This window comes from Chelon labrosus (assembly GCF_963514085.1).
Source record: "Chelon labrosus genome assembly, chromosome: 12".
Classification (NCBI taxonomy): Eukaryota; Metazoa; Chordata; class Actinopteri; order Mugiliformes; family Mugilidae; genus Chelon; species Chelon labrosus.
In genome coordinates this window covers 15298469-15319405 of record NC_140345.1, presented here as the reverse complement: position 1 = coordinate 15319405, position 20937 = coordinate 15298469, and the positions used below count along the sequence as shown (strand labels likewise).

General features: G+C 41.3%; 1 protein-coding gene across 1 annotated transcript in view; it reads right to left on the bottom strand.

The window, feature by feature from the left end:
- The window catches only part of col14a1a (collagen, type XIV, alpha 1a), a 125901-nt gene that overhangs the window by 80746 nt on the left and 24218 nt on the right, over positions 1 to 20937 (bottom strand). Inside the window, exons 6-13 of the mRNA XM_084556795.1 lie at positions 11007 to 11159; positions 10689 to 10808; positions 10265 to 10429; positions 9538 to 9702; positions 8000 to 8151; positions 1798 to 1927; positions 1355 to 1500; positions 1076 to 1205 (exon numbers count right to left, since the gene is read on the bottom strand). Coding sequence (XP_084412921.1) covers positions 1076 to 1205; positions 1355 to 1500; positions 1798 to 1927; positions 8000 to 8151; positions 9538 to 9702; positions 10265 to 10429; positions 10689 to 10808; positions 11007 to 11159 — 1161 coding nt within the window. The remainder of the gene's footprint in view (positions 1 to 1075; positions 1206 to 1354; positions 1501 to 1797; positions 1928 to 7999; positions 8152 to 9537; positions 9703 to 10264; positions 10430 to 10688; positions 10809 to 11006; positions 11160 to 20937) is intronic.

The following is a 20937-nucleotide window of genomic DNA, read 5'->3' as shown; positions in this document are numbered from 1 at the left end:
GAAATCCAATGTTTTGTCAGTGAATGTTATACTTTCTGAGTGATAGTTTGAAATATTGTAGAATGTAATGAAACAAGGAGCAACCACAATGAGCTGTTATACAAATAACAGTAAAGAACTGGCAGCAGGGTTGCCATTATGTTACTGTAAAATTAAATTTTTTTTACTGTCACTAAAATTTACAGTTTTGTACTGTTATTGGAAAATACAGAATGGGACTGTTTTTTTTTTTTTACTTTCCTGTATAAAAACGGTAAAGAACTGGCAGCAGGGTTGCTATTATGTTACTGTAAAATCAACATATTTTTACTGTCATTTTACAGTTTTGTGCTGTTATTGAAAAATACAACATTTACTGTTTGTTAAGATTACTTTCACAATACTTTACAGTCAGTACTGGTTTGTTTAAAAATACATTATCAGTCTTCACAAAATCTACAAACTGTGAAGGGTCGCAGGGTCTGCTGGAGCCTATCCCAGCTGTCATTTGGCGAGAGGCGGTGTGCACCCTGGACAGGGCTAACATAGAGAGACAGACTCACACCTACAGCCAATTTAGAATCACCAATTAACCTAACCAGCATGAGGAAGGCGGAGGCTGGAGAGAACCCATGCAGACACAGGGAGAACATGCAAGCTACACACAGAAAGGCCCAGTCGGCCCGTGGATTCGCTGCGAGGCATCAGTGCTAACCACCTCGCCACTGTGCCGAACGAACAGATCCAGCTTCCCATGTGTAGTTCGGGTTAAATTTCCCAGAATCCAAAAAATACATCATGATACCGTGATTTAGAAGGTTTGGATGAATGATTAGCGGTAAAATGCTGTATTTTAGGAAAACAGTATAGTCCTGTTAAAAGAACAGTAAATCACCAACATTTCAGAGTTTTTTGTTTGTATTAACAGTAGAGTGATGTATTCAAAAATAACAGGTTAATACTGTTGGAATTCTGCTGTAAATTAACAGGAATTTCTAACAGTGTAGGACTGAGCTCATCGAGATAGCCACTCTAATATTTATATTAAGGTTTTAAATCAGTTGAAAGCTAAAAACTGTATGTGTCTGTTACTCACACGTGGTTTCCTGGTCCGTGATGGGATCACTGGCTTCTTCTCCAAACATGCCATAAACACTGACAGTGTATTCAGTGTAAGGAATCAATCCATCCAGCTCCAGCTCTGTAACGGCATCTGATACTTTGACCTGGGGACAAATATGAGAAAATGCTCTCGTTTCAGCATTTGCAACGGGACTTTGAGTTTCCCCTTTCACAAATTGCTGTTTAAAGCTTCAAACTAAACAACATTTATCAGCTCGCATTTGTGTTGTTTTTCTTTCTTTACTGCATGTACCTCCTTCTCATCTAAGTCTCCTTCGTCAGAAAGAGGCGCATATAGTAGCATGTAGCCAGAGACTCCGTCAACACTGTCCCATCTCGCTTTCATGCTGCTGTGAGTCACATCAAACAGCTGGAGGCCGGTCACTGCGGGAAGAGCCACTACATACATGCACGACCACACACAGACAAACACAGCACATTTCAATGAACGAGGACTCACATACATTCCTGCATATACAGCAAATGTTAAAAACCAAGCCTTTTGAATTGGTGTTGATTTAGCAGACCTCTTTATCTGAGTGCGATATTTTCAATATGTCTGGCTTCTGGTGCTGTCAAAGGTTTTAGCCATTGTTATTAACTTGTGCTTTCAAATGTTGACTGATGCTTTGGTGTGTTTTTTTTTTTTTGTCAGAACATTTCTGCATGTGTGTTTGTGTCTAAGAATAAACTTACGGGTTGTTTCTGATCCTCTCAGAGCTTCGCTTGCCTCGCTTGCGTACACAGCAAACACGGCCAGCTGGTACTCAGTGAGAGAGCTAAGATGCTGCAGCACCACAGAAGTCTCACTGCCTTCCACTACAGCCTGGGGTGCAGAGGGGTGGGTCGGGGGGAAGAAGAGGGGATGTTGAAAGATGGATGGAAGGGACAAAAGTGAAGAAATAAATAGAAAAAAAAGGGGGGGGGGAAGGGGTAGGGGGACGACGAATAGTGTGGAAAATGGAAACAATGAATGACAAGAGATGAAAGGGAGAAGAAGGCAAGGAAGAGATTGAAATGGGAAAGGAGGGAGGAAACACAATCGATTTATTGAATGGGATGAAGCACAAGCGTCTAAGGCTAAAGAATATTTTTTCATTCTGAACTGAGAGGATGACAGTTGTGATAGAGATTAGGTCCGGGCTCAGCCAGCTGGAAAGGTCTCCTCACATTCTGCTGTAGGACATCTGGTCCTTGTAAACCCAGCTAGGCAAAAGATTTAATGGTTTCCGTGGTCAAATGTTCTGGAAAAATTAAGCAGGTGCCTGGATCGACCACAGTATCATTTCTAGTGAGGCTTCATAACCTGCACGGATGTTCTGGGGACTTGTGAAGGTCGCTCTGTTGCAAGCCAGACGCTTCACTCCTTTGCTCTCCGCTTTTGTGAAGGTCGCTCTGTTGCAAGCCAGACGCTTCACTCCTTTGCTCTCCGCTTTTATTGCTTTTATCTATCTTTTCCCACTGCAATCGATTCCTTCTGCTTATAAACTTATGGAAAGTGGATCCTGGACACCCATATATCACTTGGAGTTTTATTTTTGAAAGTTCCTGAAAGCTACCACTGTTATTTTAAAACTGTTTTACTTCGTGAGCGTGGCCTACAAGGACACCTATACCAGCTGCAGTGATTGGGATCGAGGGGCTAAGCTAAGCAAACCGAGCCAGGCTACTGCTCAAGATGCCTCCCTTTTCCATGGATGACTATCACAAACTGCTCCAGAAGATAGCAGTACTGGAAACAAAAATTCATCGGCTCGAAGTGAATGTGGAGATTAATGGACATTATGGGAATGAAACTACTCTACCGATATCCCTAAACAATGAAAGGGAACAGGCTAACAGAAAGCTAACTGGCACCACCACGACGCGGCAGGAGCCAGGTGTAAATGGCAGTAAAGCAACCTGTCCTCCCTGGAACTCTCTTGGTGTAAAGCCAAAACACTACAAATCGCCTCCCTCAGATATGGGAAGACGGTTATCAGGCAGAACCCAGCACCCGGAGACTCATGATGACACCGAGTGGCCTGCACTGCCATCACACAGGAATGTCTCTTCAACGCCAGTACCAAGGAGAAAGCAGCCATGGACCAAGGCTACTACTAAAACGAAGAGCAAATTGTCTCAAGACACAGGGATTCTACTAGAGAACAGATTTGCTCCACTTTCACATAACCCTGACTCCCCAAAAAAAGGCTCATCTCCCAGCACCAGAGAAAGGTATGAAGCTAAATCTTATGCTAAAAGGCTACCGAAAGAGCTAACCACTGGGCCTCAAACTCTGATAGTGGGTGACGGAGCTGTGAATGAAATAAAACAATTTTGCACCAAAAAAAACACCAAAGTACTCTGTTTTACCAACGACATGGTGTCTGATATCTCAAGGAAGATCCTAAACATTGCTGCTGAGCATCCGACACTGAAATCTCTCATCATACACACAGGAGCCCTTGATGTTGTGAAGCAACAATCGGAGGTATTAAAACAAGACTTTATTGATCTGATGAACAAAGTTCAGTGTTTAAACACTGAGGTGCTTTTCAGTGGACCCCTACCGACAGTTCGGCGAGGAGATGAGAGTTTCAGCAGGCTGATGATGCTAAACAGATGGCTCAAAGACACCTGTGCCGCTCAATCAATGAACTTTATTGACAATTTCAACATTTTTTGGGGACGCAGGCACCTCTTTAAGGCAGATGGAGTTTGCCTTAACAAGTCAGGAGTACAGCTGCTAAGCTCCAACATTTTTTATTCTCTGCGTCAGACACCAACAGCCCTTGTCAAGGACAAGAGGCAAGACAAGCCAAAACAACAGATAAGACGGCGCTCATGCGAAGGCACTGCGATAATGACTGACCACGGAGGACAGCGGATCCAGAAAGAACCTGCAACATCATCATCTTCCCCCCAACAAGAGGAGTTTTCCCCAACCCCAACAGCACAACAAGTGGAGCCTCCCCCAGCCCCAACAGCCCAACAAGTGGAGTCTCCCCCAGCCCCAACAGGAGACTCCCAACCTTCATCCCCCCAGACCCCACCCAGCCCCCAACTCTCCCCACTCAGTCTGGACTCCCCACTTCTGGATTTCACCGACAGGATGAAGAGCCTTGTCAATATTGGAATCCAATTAACACCACGCCAAAATCCCATATTTTCCCCCATTAACCTCCCCCATCGTCCAGCCCCTCCCACTCCACCACCTCCGAAAAAACCCTCGACCAAAAGTCACCGAGCCCCCCCACCTCCTCTGAACCATATCTGTGAATCTGACTGATATGTGCCGGGTCCAGGCTGCAATACTGATATCAACTATGTTCTTCCCCAGGAACAGTCAGGGCCCTATGGAGTTCAGACAGTCTTCTCAATCCCTGTGATGACGGGTAACAGAAAAGTAGTTAAACTGTGGAGAAATAAAAAGGGTTCAATTAAATCTACCAATCTATTGAGTATAGCCTGTCAACCCCGAAACTCACCAGTGTCTCCTGTTATCTCCACAAGGTTAGCCCTACTCAATATCAGATCACTAGCCAACAAATCTCTGTTAGTAAATGACTCCATTTTAACCTATAATCTAGACTTTTTACTTCTTAGTGAAACATGGCTGACTGAATGTAGCTGTACTACCATTCTAAATGAAGCAGCACCAGCAAATTTCAGTTTTATGAATAAGTGTCGAAGTGGTAAGAAGGGAGGTGGAGTTGCTGCCATTTTTAAATCAGTATTTCAGTGCAAGGAAACTTTATTTGGTGATTTTAGCTCTTTTGAATATCTCTGTTTTTTAGTAAAGGGGGATCCAAAAGTTATTTTTCTAATCATTTATAGACCACCAAAATACCCAGGAAAATTCTTTGATGAGTTTGCTGAACTGCTGTCAGTTATCTGCACGGACTACAACTTTTTTATCATAACGGGGGATTTTAATATTCACATAGACAATAACATGGACACAAATGCCAAAGAACTTTGTTCTCTACTGGACACTTTTGGCCTCTCCCAACATGTGAAAGGGCCCACACACACTCGAGGCCACACTCTGGATCTGGTTATCTCCAAAGGTGTTGACATTTCTTCTGTTGATATTAAGGACTTGGCTCTTTCAGATCATTTCTGTGTGTTCTTTGACTTACAGATAACTCCAAACACTCAGTTAACCTCTTTGTCTGTTAGAAAAAGGTACATAAATGAGAATACCAGTGCTAAGTTTATGGAGGCTATAGCTATGTCACCAGCCGTGAGTGCAGAGACAGTTGATGAACTCTTGGATAATTTCAACTTGAAAATCTCAAATGTCATGGATACTGTTGCACCTATTAAAACTAAGATGATCTTGAGCAGACAGAGAACACCATGGAGGAACACTATGATGGTGAAGGCTTTGAAAACAGAATGCAGGAAAGCTGAGCGTAAATGGAGAAAAACTAAACTTCAAATTCACCATGACCTCTACAAACAAAGTATTTTTAATTTTAACCACGGGTTACTCAAGGCTAGACAGCAACACTTATCTGAAATGATTAATAAGAATATCAACAACACTCGCACTCTGTTTGCTTTGGTTGATAAGCTTACAACCCCCCCAAAAGAGATAGTTTCAGAACTTTCTTCCACAGAAAAATGCAATGAATTTGCTTGCTTTTTCAATGAAAAAATCACATCTATAAGACAAAATATCGACACAAATCGTCGAAATAATAAAATGACACCATCCTTAAAACCACCTAGGAATAAATCAGCTAGGATGTCAGAATTTAATACAATTGACCAAAAAACCATAGAGCACACAGTTCAGCATCTTAAACCATCGACATACTGTCTTGACACAATGCCATCTGACTTTTTTAAAACTATTGTAAGCTCTGTCCAAACAGATCTGCAGCAAATAATAAATTGCTCACTTCAATCAGGCGCGTTTCCTAAAGCCCTAAAAGTAGCTGCCATCAAACCACTCTTAAAAAAGAGAACGCTGGATGCTTCCATGTTAACCAACTACAGACCTATCTCAAATCTCCCTTTTATAGCCAAGATCATTGAGAAAGTGGTTTTTAATCAACTTAGCAACTTTTTAAACTCCAGTGGACTCTTTGATAAATTTCAATCAGGCTTTCGACCTCACCACAGTACAGAAACAGCTCTCATTAGAGTGTTGAATGATATAAGGTTGAACACTGACTCAGGCAAGGTGTCAGTTCTAGTCCTGTTGGATCTCAGTGCTGCTTTCGACACTGTAGACCACAGTATACTGCTGAACAGGTTGGAAACCTGGGCAGGACTCAGCGGAACAGTACTAGATTGGTTCAGGTCCTACTTGGAGGAGCGGAGTTATTTTGTGACCATTGGAAGCTATCAATCCGATTCAGTGGCTATGACATATGGAGTTCCTCAGGGGTCAGTTCTTGGACCCCTTCTGTTCAGCCTATATATGTTGCCTTTGGGTCAAATTATCCAGAATTCAAATGTCAACTATCATAGTTATGCAGATGACACACAGATATATCTTGCATTGTCTCCAGATGACTGCAGTCAAATAGAGTCATTGTGTCACTGTTTAGAGAAAGTCAAAAATTGGATGAACCAAAACTTCCTGCAGTTAAATCAAGAAAAAACTGAGGTCATTGTTTTTGGCAATAAAGAGAAGAGGGTTACTGTCAGTAAACACCTTGAGTCACTGTCTCTAGAAACTAAAGACCAGGTCCGAAACCTTGGCGTGCTGATAGACTCAGATCTGACCTTTAACAGTCATATCAAATCAATCACCAAAACAGCCTTTTATCAACTTAAGAACATATCCAGAATTAAGGGCTTCATGTCGCAAACAGATCAGGAGAAGCTGATTCATGCTTTCATTTCCAATAGACTTGACTACTGTAACGGTCTTCTGACTGGACTCCCCCAAAAAAGTATCAAACAGCTGCAGCTCATCCAGAACGCTGCAGCTCGAGTTTTAACCAGAACAAAGAAATCAGAGCATATCACCCCAGTTCTTAAGTCTTTACATTGGCTCCCAGTCAGCTACAGAATAGATTTTAAAGTTCTGCTACTGGTTTACAAATCACTGAATGGTTTAGGTCCAGAATACATGAATGACATGTTAGCAATGTATAAACCCAGTCGAGCTCTGAGATCGACTGACTCAGGTCAGATAGTGGAGCACAGAGTTAAAACCAAACACGGTGAAGCAGCATTTAGCTGTTGCGCTGCACACAAATGGAACAAACTACCAGCAGAGCTGAAATCAGCCCCAACTGTAAGCACTTTTAAATCCAGGTTAAAAACATTTCTTTTTTCATGTGCATATGGCTGAGCCCTTTTAAATCATTTTAAATCGTAATCTTGGATTTACACTGTAAGTCCTCTTAATCGTTTTAATATATGTATATATATATAATACACTTTTCTTTTTCTTTTTTTTTTCTTTTTTCTTTTTTCTTTTTCTTTGTTCTTGCTTTTAACTGTGTGTTCTAATTTGTTCTGTTTTTATGTAAAGCACATTGAGTTGCCTCTTGGTATGAAATGCGCTATATAAATAAAAATGCCTTGCCTTGCCTTGCCTTGTGAATGGAGGGATGAGAGCGAGAGCTTCGGATGAATGATACCACCGGCGTCTCAAGGAAAAACTGATTTCAAACTATAAACCTGCCCGAACTCTCACTGGTGTCGTAAATATAATGGAAAATTGTACTCACCTTTCTCTCCTCCTGTTCACTGCAGTATTTTTTTTTTTTTTTAGCCCTGGATAGCTTTTAGATAACACTGAACATTTATTTCATGTGTGTGCTTGACATTCCTTAATTTTATGCGCTAATAAATAACTTTGTAGTGGCTGTTCACTGTTCAGCTTTCACTATTTAGCTTGGTAAAACATTTTAGCGCAGTAAACATTGTTCTCAGCAAAGTGTTTTACCTCCTGTGGTTCTCCTCCTTGAGCGGGATAATAAACCACTCTGTATTTCTCCACCTTTCCAGGGGCGTGGCTCCATGAGACCCGAAAGCTTCGGGCCGTGACATCCGACGTGACCAGGTCGAGCGGCGCTCCCGTTGTCTCTGGTATATGCTCTGGAAAAAGTAAAGGATAGGAAAAGCCAAGGAAAGGAAAGGCAACGTCAGATTAGAAATTCTGCCAGCGAGAAAGTACAAATGTCAAATGCAGTGAGGATCAGAGTAAATGAGATTTTATTGAAATATAATCTAAACATGTTGCCTGGATTCATGGCGTCCCTTTAAAGATATCATGTTTCGTGTTTTTTCCATTCTGCATATGCACATAGATGGATGGAAGGAAAGAATGAGAAAGAGGAGCATGATCCATATTTTACAACATTTCATATAGTAAAATTCCAATGTTTTTGCAATACGAAACCACATTCCTATAACCTTTGCACTTAATTCGTCCATCTCAGGCAGTTTAAGCTTTACCTAAGATGAATACACAAGATTTGATTAAAACCAAACAAAACATAGCTTTTATATTTGAAGGTTTATTGTAGGAAGTGTAGCCAGTAAAAAATACAGGAAATCTATCAGCTCTGCTGTGAAACAATCTGATTTCTACAGATGCATCTTAGTCCAGGTGCGCTCTCAAATCAGATTTCAACCCCTAGACTCACAAATCTGATCTGATCACAATTAACAGTGTGGACAGTCTATTCAATGGATCTGATATGAGAAAGAAATCAATTATATATGCAGTCTGAAAGCAGCCTTTTTATCATTTAATCTTTTAATGATTTTTTTCTTTTTTTTAAGCGATTACACTGCACGTTGCTGACTTGACTACTTCCAATATTTCCTTTGAATTTAGTTTATTTTGTATAATTAATATTGCAGATGGGCTCGAGGCGACTTTAAAAGGCTGAAACACAGCAGCCGAAACCGCGTACGCCCACACCAGAGAATTATCTCCACCCAGGATTCGCTCCAAAAATAACAAACTAAAATAACAAACGAGTGCCCGATGGAATAACTGAAAACAGCCAAGCTAGACAGAAGTTATGTTTAACTTAATGTGTAGACTAGACAAAAGACAACCGTACACCAACCACCGTGAACACTGGAGCACATGCACACACTTTCCAATTATCTACCTTGATCCCGGACGAGCCCCCGTTTATGTTACGGCTCGGCTCGAGGGCTGCAACATAAAGTGGAGGCTCGCGACGAAGTTACAAAAACAAAGGGTTTATTTCATTAAAAACAAAACAAAACGGCAACAGGTGAGACATGGTGAGCTTCTGAAAAGTGGTCGTCTCAGGCCTCTTCAACAACGCCCCTTATTCACACCTTCTCAGGCATGGCTGATTAAGGTAATCAAGCACAAGCACTTCCACTGCAAGGCCAGTGGAGGTGCAGAGGTGGCGTAACACTGTGGTTAGTATTTTGCTTTGCATATACAGTAAGAACACAAAAACGGTTTCCCATCTCTACGTCTTATTATCTTCTTACTCAGCTTGATGTCTTTGTCTTGTTGCTCCACTTGTTCACACACTGTTTTGGTGAGGCCCTCTATGATAGAGCTCATGATGTTGAAGTCCGCCACATTGTAGACGTGACTGTAGTCCGGGTCCGAGGCGATGGAGCGCAACTCGGACTCATCAGCATTCTTCACACCTGGGGAGGGAGGTAAGGACACATATACAACCATCAGCAAAACAGGTGGGAACGGCACCTGACTGTCAGAATGTCATTTTACATAGACGCACAAGAGCGCAAGAGGTCTGCAGGTCAAAGCAGAGTTGAATGTCTGTGTGCAAAATTAAGCAGAAATGCATAAAGAAAATGTGAGGGAAATCAAATACTTGAACAAGTACTAACAAATAAAAATCAATTAATAAATAAAATGGACAATTAAATGGGAAAGTAAATAAGTACAAGAATTAGTGCAAAAGTAAATAAGCAGGGAAGCAAATTAAAATAGAAATATATGTGATATTCTATTAATTAATCCATTATTTGTGATTCATTCAATGGCAGATTAATTCATTATTTGACTCATTTGCTTCTTTATTTATTTATACATCCATGTATAAATAGATAAATAAATCAATATCCATCCAAGTATTTAGAAAATCAATACCAAAGGTGTTTTTGATTATTACTACTAATGGAAATTGTTAAGATGCCTGCTCTTCCTGTATGAGAGTGTTTGTGGGGCGTCTGCGTCTGTTCTTACCAATAGCAAACAGCTCAACACCAGCATTTCTTAGGCTCTCTGCAGGTGGTATAACATCATCCTGGGACTTCCCGTCCGTGATGAGGATCCCGATCTTCGGTATACCGACCCGTGAGCCCGCTTCTGGCTTGAAACAATTCTCCAAGATAAAAGTCAGCGCAAGGCCTGTGGAAAGAGATCAAGATAGAAACATGGGGAGAAGATAGATGCAGGTAGAGGGAGCATGGTAAATAAAAGAAGATAAAAAAAGAATATAGATAAAAGTAGGTAAAAAAAAATAAAATAAAACAGGTATGGCATAACAGTGGGAGGCAGTACGTGATCATAGTACCGAGGGTTTACAGAAAGACAAGAGAGGACAAAAAAATCTTTTTTTAAACCAGAATCCACTCCTCAAACAGGAAGGTAATATCAGCAAGAGCACCTGTGAGTGTGTTTCCTCCTTTGTACGGCAGGTTCTTGACAGCATCAAGAACTGCTTCTTTGGTGGAGAAAGCATTTAGATGCCATTCTATCCTGGGATCACCGCTATACTGAGCCAAACCTAGAAACACACATTTACATACACAACTTGTCACTTGCCTGTATTATTCACTCCAGCTTACACTCGATACGATAGCTGTCACAGAAACATCTGCCTTTCTCGACAGATCTGAACAAAAATATCTGTATTGAGGTGACATCAGAAAAACCGTATGGCACCCATGGTGTCGGTTCAGTAGGGAAAGAAGTTGGGACGCACCTATCCTCGTCTTATCGATGCCAACATCAAAGGCGTTGACCAGATTTTCCAAAAACATGCGGACCAGCCTGAAGTTGAGCCGACCGATACTCCAGGAGCCGTCCACCAGGATCACAATATCTGCAATGGCCTCAGTGTGGCACACAAACTGATCTAAAGGAAACGGAGGAGAGAAGAAAGACTTGTATAAATTCAAAATGACCACGACCACAGGGCAAAAAGACATAACAAAAGGGCATGAAAGAACTGCTGATGTGCAGGTTTCTCAGCCAACACTCTAAAAAGACACAATAAATGTACTCAACAAGGAAGTAGTTTCAGGTTTTCTTTATTGAACAAAACACATCAGGCAGTTTAAAACATGTAAAAACAGAAACAGACCAATTTTCTTGCATTTAGAACAAATACAAAACCAAACACACAAGCCACCTCCAGGCTCAAACACACATCCTGCGTCTCTTCCTCTTAACTTTCTCTACAAACATGTAAAATGTGTGATAGAAAAATGGCACGCTGAGAGAGCCGCCTTTGAACTTTGTGTTTAATTTTTAACCGAGATATTGACTCACTTTTCACTTAAAAGGCCGTTTTAAGTGTGAATCTACACCTGAGGCCTCCCACCTGAATGTAACAGCGAAGGTGGGTATGATTCAATATCATGGAAACAGTTTCTCTCACACAGACACAGAGCGCTGCTTCCATCACTTCAGATGGCATCAGTTTGTCTTACATTCATTTTCTGGACACTTATTCTAAGTATAACTCCTGCCTAACAACAACCCTTGCTCTAACTCCTTCTTCAACTCAAATGTTATGATTTACTTTAGAGGGACTGGTTCTGTCCTCGTAAGAGAGACAAGCACCAGCGATGTGGCTATGTAAACAGATTAATGTCTCCAGAATTTAAGCGACACAGAACGCACTCATCCGTTAGTTCATTCACTGTAAGTCCATACCTGCTAATCTTGTCAGACTGTCTTGTATGAGAGCCTGAAAATTAATATACACACTTACAGTTCCAGGATAAATCATTTTACTCTCTATAAATATAATCCAGAACATGCTGATATGGTTGGACACTTTGCCCAAAAACACAATGCTGAGTCCAGGAAATGTTTAATGTTTGTATGTTAAACTTTTACTCAGAAGAATAGCAGGTTTAAAATTTAAGACGCATATTATGGAGTGAGGTGATACTGTGAGTCAGTGAAGATAATTCAGCCAATACAGGCTTCACATAGGAGAAGCCAAAGGGGAAATAGTAGCTTGATCAAGAACAACTCATTGAATGAAACATACAAAGCTTTTGACAAGCCACCTTTTTATTTTTTTAGGCAATATAAAAATACAGCACATTAAACACTCTGGCTGTTCTATTTGTGTTAGCAGCTCGGGCCAACGCTGTCTCGCAAATAAAATTAACAAAAAGACATGTTGTCTATCAATGAGCCACACAGGTATTTGTTTCAAAAAGCAATTTTCCAGACAGAGCCTTCTGTCTGCTGTCTGCGTCCGACTGACTGTTTGAACCATCCATCTGCTGCAGGCAGCAGACAAAGGTCGAGGGACGGCTGAGGACTGTCTTTTGGCTCACAAATGCCCAACATATAATACAAATGAGCTTTTACTCTGAAGGTAATGTTTTGAAAAGAGCCAGGAAGACTGTGAATGTACACGATGAGGAGAGGAGAGAAGAGAAGAGAAGAGAAGAGAAGACAAGAGAAGAGAAGATGCAGCTTAGTTTGACACTTTTGGCAAAATGGCAAGAGGCTGTGAGGCCAAAGAAGAAGAAGTTCCCTCCTTACAAAACAAACAAGCATGGCCTTTAACGGGACTCTAAGGTTAAAGAATATAAAGAGAAAAAAAGCACCAAAACACACCTTTAATAGCAAAATAAGACACACACACACACACAGATCAGGTGAGTTGCTATTCACGTTTTGTCTTTATAGTAACTGCTGGTAACACTGCTGCTAAATAAAGAGACATGGGGAGCTTAATGGTTAAGATTGGAAGGCTCAGAGAGGGAGAGTGGGGTACTGGTAGATGTGAAAAGCCATCAACACTGATGAAGGAGGTGGTAAACAAAGGATTAGTGGGTCTGTAATTACAGCTAATTACAGCTCACTGGCCATTCCCAAGTCCATTGTTGTCAGGGCGCTGAGAATGTCAACGAGCCATAATGCTGGTGTTTTACATCTGAACCAATAATCTAGGTTGCCCCTGTCCCTCACATTATTCCCGCTGACAGCTGTAAACAGTCTGTTCACTTGCATTTAAGTGGTCGTCTCCGCTTCAAGACACCAATTTCGTTCATTCCTTCTCGTATAGTTTGAGAAACAAGCTGGCAAATTTGCTTTGATGAATGTTATTCTCATATTTTATGTTTCAAATTATTTATAATCCATCAACATTTAAAAAATCTAAACTTCTTACTCCGCCTGTACGCTGCACCAAAAGGCGGGTTAGCTCATTCTTGTTTTGCCAACATTTGGCAGTGAGGGTAAGCCATCGTTTGCTGAGGCATCCACGTTGCATCATACACATGCCACTGTACGCCTCAGACACTGCTAAACCAATGTTGACAGACTCTTAGAGAAATTATGCTTCTCACTTATCCACTAATCCGCTGGTTATGACAGCCACTAATCCCAACATGAGAAAGGACCGTGGGATTAGTGGTCACATAACTTGGGGAAAAAAAGAGTCAACAGATTTTTTTCTGTTTTAGCTTCCTACTATATTTGCCAATTGAGCCCAAGGATATTGTTTTTGAGAAGGTGAAAGAGTGTTCAGTTAAAGTCTATTTAAAGGCTGCAACATTTACAAAGCACTTGATAAATATAGCTTTGAATTATCGTTACTCCTTACAATAATGAATGACTATCAAGACTAAGAAAACAGATGGAAATGGTGTGTCTCTGAGCACCACAGGGGTGTGAAGTGTGGCCAGGAGACTGGGAGAGGTCCTGTTTATTTCAGTAATACTGACAGAAAACATGTTCAGTAAAATCTGTTTTTAATTATACAAAGATGAGAAGGGACTTCAAGCCCTCTCCAGACAGGAAAAGGCTGTTTTGTTCATAGATTTTTTTTTTTTTTAAATTAAAATCAAACTACCGTTCTGTTTTTCATTCTTTTAATTTTTGTTTCTGGGTTTATCTTGCTCTTTCAGTGATTCAGTTTTTTAAATTAACCGATCTATAGGTCACGAGTGCGTAATCTACTAACAGTTTTAACAGAGCAATTCTTCGCTTTGGAAAACAAATCACATCAGATTTACTTCTGGAGAGTCATGTTGGTGAGTTAAAACAGACGCGCAAAGAATAGAGATAGACGAGCAAGTGGAACAACAATAGATGTCACGGAGACTGCTTCTAGTGTGTCTCCACTGTAGCTGCTACTGAAGTCCCTGTTCCCTGCCTGATTGCCAGACAACAGCAGGCTGGTCAAAGGTCTCTTTGCTCCTCGTAAATCCCATCTGTCTTTCTTCTTTTTCGCTCCTCTACCTCTTTTCTCTCCCCATCTTACACCTTCATCATGGGTCAAGGTGCAGTTACTGGGGAATAGTGGGGAACTGTGTCTGTCTGTGTGCACATGACACATGAGACAAGTGTGAAAGGGAATAACACAGACCATTTAAGCAGGAAGAATGAATAACTGTAAAAAAGGCAAAATGACGCATTTGAGTGTGATGAAATACCGCCGATATATTGACAGATTCTGTGGTGCGGAGGTGTTTCTTTATCCACATTCATGGCTGCACTGCGCTGTTTTCCTCTGCCTCTCTCCACACCTCGATCACACTCTGTCCTGCTCTGTGGATAACTAATCTGAGACCAGCTTTGTCTGGCACTCAAGTCTTTCTGAGACTTTCCACTAACTGCATCAAAGTGCCACAGCAGTGCACAAGACATGTCAGTCCCTGTTATAATCTCAGTGTTGCTGCATTTCTGGTTATAGTGTTGCAGTATTGAAACAGTCTTTTATTATTTAGCAATAGCATCAAGATATGATTTGATGCTAGGATGAAGAAGTAACGTTTTGCACAATGAATAGATTACTGAAGTCGATTTGACTATAGTCACAGGGTTGTAAAAATTAATGCGTTAACTCTTATTTTTTACATGCTATTAACACACACTGGTTCTGTTATTATGAACTTGGCCTGACTCTAGAAACCAGGAAGTGATCAAACCTATTCCTGTGGAAAGCAAGCACAGTCTGAAGTGCGGCTGTAGTAAATAATTTTACCCTGCAGAGGGCAGTAATATGCTCAGAAGCGTCAAAGCTGCCAAAAATCCAAAAGAGAAGCAGAAGAGAAGCAAAATAAGAATCAAACAAGCAGAAATGTGCATGCTGCTAGCTGTGGATGCTGAAAGTAGCACAGTGAATATGTTTTTTATTTCCAGGCATCTTAATAAATTTACTCTTACAGTCAGGCTAACAACTCCATTCACCTTTGTTGATGTTAAGGCTTCAAAACAGGCATTTTCAGGGCAGACCTTCAGTCTTGTCATACCAGCAAAAGCCAAAGTGTTGCTTCATAACACATCAATGGGGCCTCTGTTCTATTCAAGTGCCCCAGTAAGCCGTAAGAGTGTGACAGTGAGCCGATGTACAAAATACAAGGACCTTGAAAATAAAGCAGCCATCGTAATGTCACTGTTATTTATATATTCATATGAATGGTGCAAATTATTTTGTAATTTTAAGAGATTACATTGAAAAGGGACCAAATCAACCATCCTTGTGTCTCCTGGCATTGTATGCCATCAAGCTGAATTCACTCATTTGTGTGTGTATATCCACTGATTGTGAAACATGTGGTAGGCTGAAATACAATTGTTTGCATTGAACCACATGATTAGAAAAGGTGCTGATTGCACCTATTTACATGCAAGGGCAGATCTGGACATAGACCAGGCATATTAGGCATGCAAGGATGTGATTAGACAGACTGCACCTGGTATCTATGAGGGAGTGATTGGCCACATTTTACAGCTCGCAGTGAGCCCACAGTGCCGTCTGCAGAGCTGTGGGAAAAAGTATGTGGCTCGGGGACAATTGAATTAACTGGTGTGGGAGGGGAGTAATGGGTATTTAAAATGTGACTGCAACAATGGAAGCCACTGTTGGCTGCGGTGTCCACCAGAGAAGAGAGAGAGAGACGTACAGCGACTGAGACTGTGAGGCACTGAGCATCAGTGGGAACAGAAATAATGCACATCTAGGCTACACACTATCCTGAAAGAGACCAGATTAATTAAAGCAAGGCGGATTGCTTTGTAATCTCCTACTCAGGGGAGCTAACACGCACACTCAAACCTATTGATACAGCTGGGAGGGTAATAAATGCAGGAATAAATGCACACATCTTAACGCACACACTTTTCCAGCTTAGAAAACTTTTCCACCCTCTTCCTTTTTTTGTCTCTCTCTGTTCTCATTAACAGTAGTTCCTCCCAGCCTGCCTTGATTTATTGCTGACCTCTATTCAGCCAGGGATCAGACAGAGTGTGCTGTCATTTCAATCTCTCTCTAGTTAAGTTTTATTTCCCCCGCCACTGTGATTGTGTTTCAGCGTCTGGAATTAACATTGAGGACAGTGACAGGCATACAGATGGATGGATAGCAGCAGCTGCAGTCACCACATCAGTGAGAACCCCTTTCCTTTATTTTCTGATTACTGAGTGAACAGCACTCAAAAGAGTACTTCCCCTCCAAAATAAGGCTAAACTGAACACTTGAACACTTATTCCCAAATAGTTTAACGCAAGTAGATACGTAAGATTTTGACAAATTGCTTAACACAATATGAACATCAGTGAAATAATAAAAATAATATTATAGACTGGGTAAATTGCCTGGGTCTATTTCTCCTGCTTGCTGTTGTGTGTAGAACCCAGTGTTTTCATATAAGCCATTTCCTGCAGGTTGTAGCAGGAAAAAAGTCAGTTTTAAATCAATATCGTCTGGGCTTTTCCACCTCATCTCCTCATGTGTAGGTGTGCTTGCAGAGTCCTCTACCAAACTGAGATGAAAATGTGGATAGCATTCAACGAGGCAGTTTTTAACTTCATAATTTAATATAAACCTGTTTAACATGCCAAGAGAAAAAGAGGTGTTTCTTAGGAATTGGCTCACTTTCCTCTTGTTTTTCCTTTGTCCACCTATTATCATATAAAGCGATACATTTAGGACGTTTCTTCAGCCGCCTCCTCAAAAGAACTGTACAAGAAATCATTTTCCTTACAGCGGCCATCGTGAATCATTTATTGCCAGAGATGCAGAAAGTTGTTGTGACAGCGCACCGTTAAAATTCAGTTTAATTTAAATAGTTTCTACCGACAAACCGCACTCCCTGAGCATCTGAACTTATCACAAAAAGAAATGCATGTATTGGCACGCACATCATTTCTGACATTATCAACTGACAGCTCTATTCAAGAGTCCCATTAAATTGTCACAGCACAAAGAAAAAATAGGACTAAAGCTGCTAATTGTTAAAAAACTGACCTCAAACCCTCAAAGTTAGATTTAACTGTCAACATTTTGTCTCTCCTGTTGAAAATCTTCACACTGGCAAAGAGCATTCGGATTAAAATAAGGGGAAAAAAAGCCCTAACAAGACTCTCAATGGCAACAGCTCCATACATGAAGCTTGTAATAGCCTGAGCATCAACCCATGGGCTGTTTAAGCTGCATATAGCAGACTGCACACAAGAGATCAGAAACAAGATTTTCTTTGTTTGCTTATTGAGCCAAGGGACGGGAAGTAGATTGATACACCTGTCGTTTGCTCAGTGGCCCTCGCTGTAACTCGCATTCATATTCATCTGTAGACCTGTGGGCCTGCGTGAGCGTGTTGCGGGATCCGCTGGGTTTTCAGGGGTAATCCGACAGCTGTTTTCAGAAGGTTTGTGTCGTTCCACCGGAGACCTTTCCCTGCTTGGCCTCCTGATCTCTAATCCACTGTCTTGTTCGGTTCCACTTCACTGAATACACAGATGAACTGACAGAGCTGTTGCTATATGTTTGCTGAAAGCAAAACATGGCCCGTGCACTTCGCCTTTCTCTCTACAGCGCCTGTTTACCTTTTCGCCTTGTTTCTTCACCTGTCTCTGTTTGATTTTCCTCACTCTTTTCGTTCTGTTTGCCCTCGTCTAATCTCTGTCTGGCACACTGTTGAACTGAATGTATTTCTGTTTTCAAAACCACGCACCCCTTATCTTACCTGGTTATTTTTTAGCCCCATGCACACATTGTAAGATCTTTAAAGATGGGTGTGGTGCTTGAACTATGCTTTTCTGACAGCATTCAACACAATACTGGCTTAATTATTAATTCTGAAGGATGGAGAGCTTTTCAGCCCGCCCCCTTCTTTCTCTGCCCTCATATTTCGGTTCATGTTATTTGAGCACAAGCTACTAGGCTACTTCCTTGATGGCTGAATATCATTCATGCTTTCATGGCTGTGTATTTATCAATTTAAGGAAAGGAATTAGGCCAGCGAAGTGTGTAGGGAGGATTTTCTGCAGCTAACTTAGTTATTATGAGCCACTGGAGGATCATGGAAATTTATTCAGAACAGAGCTACGACTTCCTTGTATTTTGCAGTGATAAAGTATAATTTGTTTAGCCCTTTCAGAAAGGAATGAGCTTGTTTTCAAAATAGGGGGATGTGGATAATTTTGCTAGACAGCAGGCCTGATAAATTGGAAACAGGCAGATAATAAGGGGATGAATGGAGGCAGAAAAAGGAGGATAGATTGTATGAAACAGGAAAAAGAGATGAAGTGAATTTAGGGGTGAGGAAGAAGGGGAAAGGGACATTCGTTTAGTGCAAAGCAGCACGTAATCCACAGCATTAACGCTTACATTTGTTCTTCAAGTCTGTATTAATACTATCCGCTGTTTTAATTCATATATCTGTAAATAGAAACTTAGCACATTGGGTCTCACACATTTTATTATTCTGTTCGTGGCATCGCAAAACTAGACATAAGGGACTCATCAAGCAGCGAGGATGATTTTGTGTGTCTTCCGTCTTCTCGGAAGTCGAAAAATTAATACTGGGGCCATCTCATCCGGAGAAGATAAGAAGCGTAAGAGAGTTTTATCTCCTAACAAAGGAGGTCCCAATTTTTTCCGGGTTTGTTTCATGATAGATGTGCCGGAACCACAAGCATAGACCGCAATCTAATGTCTCTGAGTGGTCAAAAGGCCTTTGATGCAGACAACAAAGAAATTAAGAAAATGCAGAAAACCAAACCTGCTCTGTCAACTTTAATCATGGAAAAAGGTTTGGTGGTTGTCTTTCACAGTATCGCATTTTAGGTTGTTAGCGTATGCCATGTGAAACTTTATGTAAGTTTCAAGCAGACTGTTTTTAACTTAGCTCTTTTCTGCAGAAGTTCCTTTTAGATTACACACACAGTGAATTTGTTTCTGTGGAAAACAGACAAAAGTAAAGCTTGTTAGCATGACTCATATAAAACAGAGTCCAGTGTCCATGAAGATGAAGGGAAGAGAAGTCATAGGAAGAAAAAAATCAGGGGGGAAGTGGACGCTAATTATTCTAATTGACTTCTGCACTTAAGAAGTCCTTCTCATTAATGAATGAAAGGCCATTAGCACGTCCACACACGCGCGCACACACACACATGTTAACCACTGTCATACAATCAGCTCCACTCACCCATGACCCCCTCTCCTAATAGAGTACAAGGACAGACGCCTGGCGAGCACAGAGACCACACACGCTCACACTCACACTGACATACGTCCAAATGAGCTAATCTGCCCCCGAGTCCCTGGACACACATCCAACATGTGTGAGCACGACTGCTTCTTTGGTACCCCTCAGCAGGAATCATTCAGTAGTTGGAAAACGCCCAAAACAAACTGAATAACAGAACATGTGGTGACGGAAAAGGGCAGACGGGACGATGTGCATTTGTGAAGGACATTTACCTGAGTTCAGTCTCTGTCAGCCCACTTTTCATTTTGTTTTGTTTTAATACCCCTCTTTAAATGCTTCACTTTAACCCTGTCCCTACTCAGCCCTTCAGATGACACAGCAGCTCGTATCGGAGCTGTGCATTTTCACATTTGCCACATCATTACTTTCACGTCACGTCCACAACATCCATTTTAAATTTCTTGGAGCCTTTCCTGCTCTTAGCCATGACATACACATTTGGCTCTATTTTCTCTCAAATGGAGAGAACTGATGTAATGTTAAGAGGCGTTCAAAGGAAATGATAGCATCCCTCATGAGTCGGTTCGCTTGAATGGGCTCTATGTATTCTCTGTATTTATCTCCTTTTATTTGTGACATCAGTTTCGCTCTCTAGTCACTTGTCGGTGTAGTGACACATCTCTCCGGTCACAAACCCTTGACATCGTGTGTGGCCACAGAACGTCACGCTGAATTAAAGAGAGAGAAAATGAAAATGCACAAAGACTGGCGGTAATTCTGGGAAACTAATAAGGCAATAAATAAAGCCAGCCACACCGGCACAAAGAGATAGAGAGATCCAGACTAAATGAATGTTAAAGCTGGGAATTAACCAGGTGATAAATATAGAGAGATGAACACACACACAAACACAAGCAACATGCACTAAAGAGCTAGAAACTTGCCAGAGCTGAAATAAATGATAATGTTAGGTATTAAAGCTGGCTGTAATATAGAAACCACCAAACCCAGGTGTGAGTTTGTTGTTAGATGTGATGGATACTGGAAGACTCTCCTGCTCTCACACTGCCAGCGTGGTGAATGTCAACAGAATCTCATTGGCCTCCGGTTCAACTTTAACTACGTGTCTCCAGTGGGTTCAGACTTTGTGCGTCTGCCTGTGCGAGCACTAGTTTAGGAAGCTTCAGTCGGGGAGCGAGGAAGGCAACGCTCATATCCTTCTAGGTA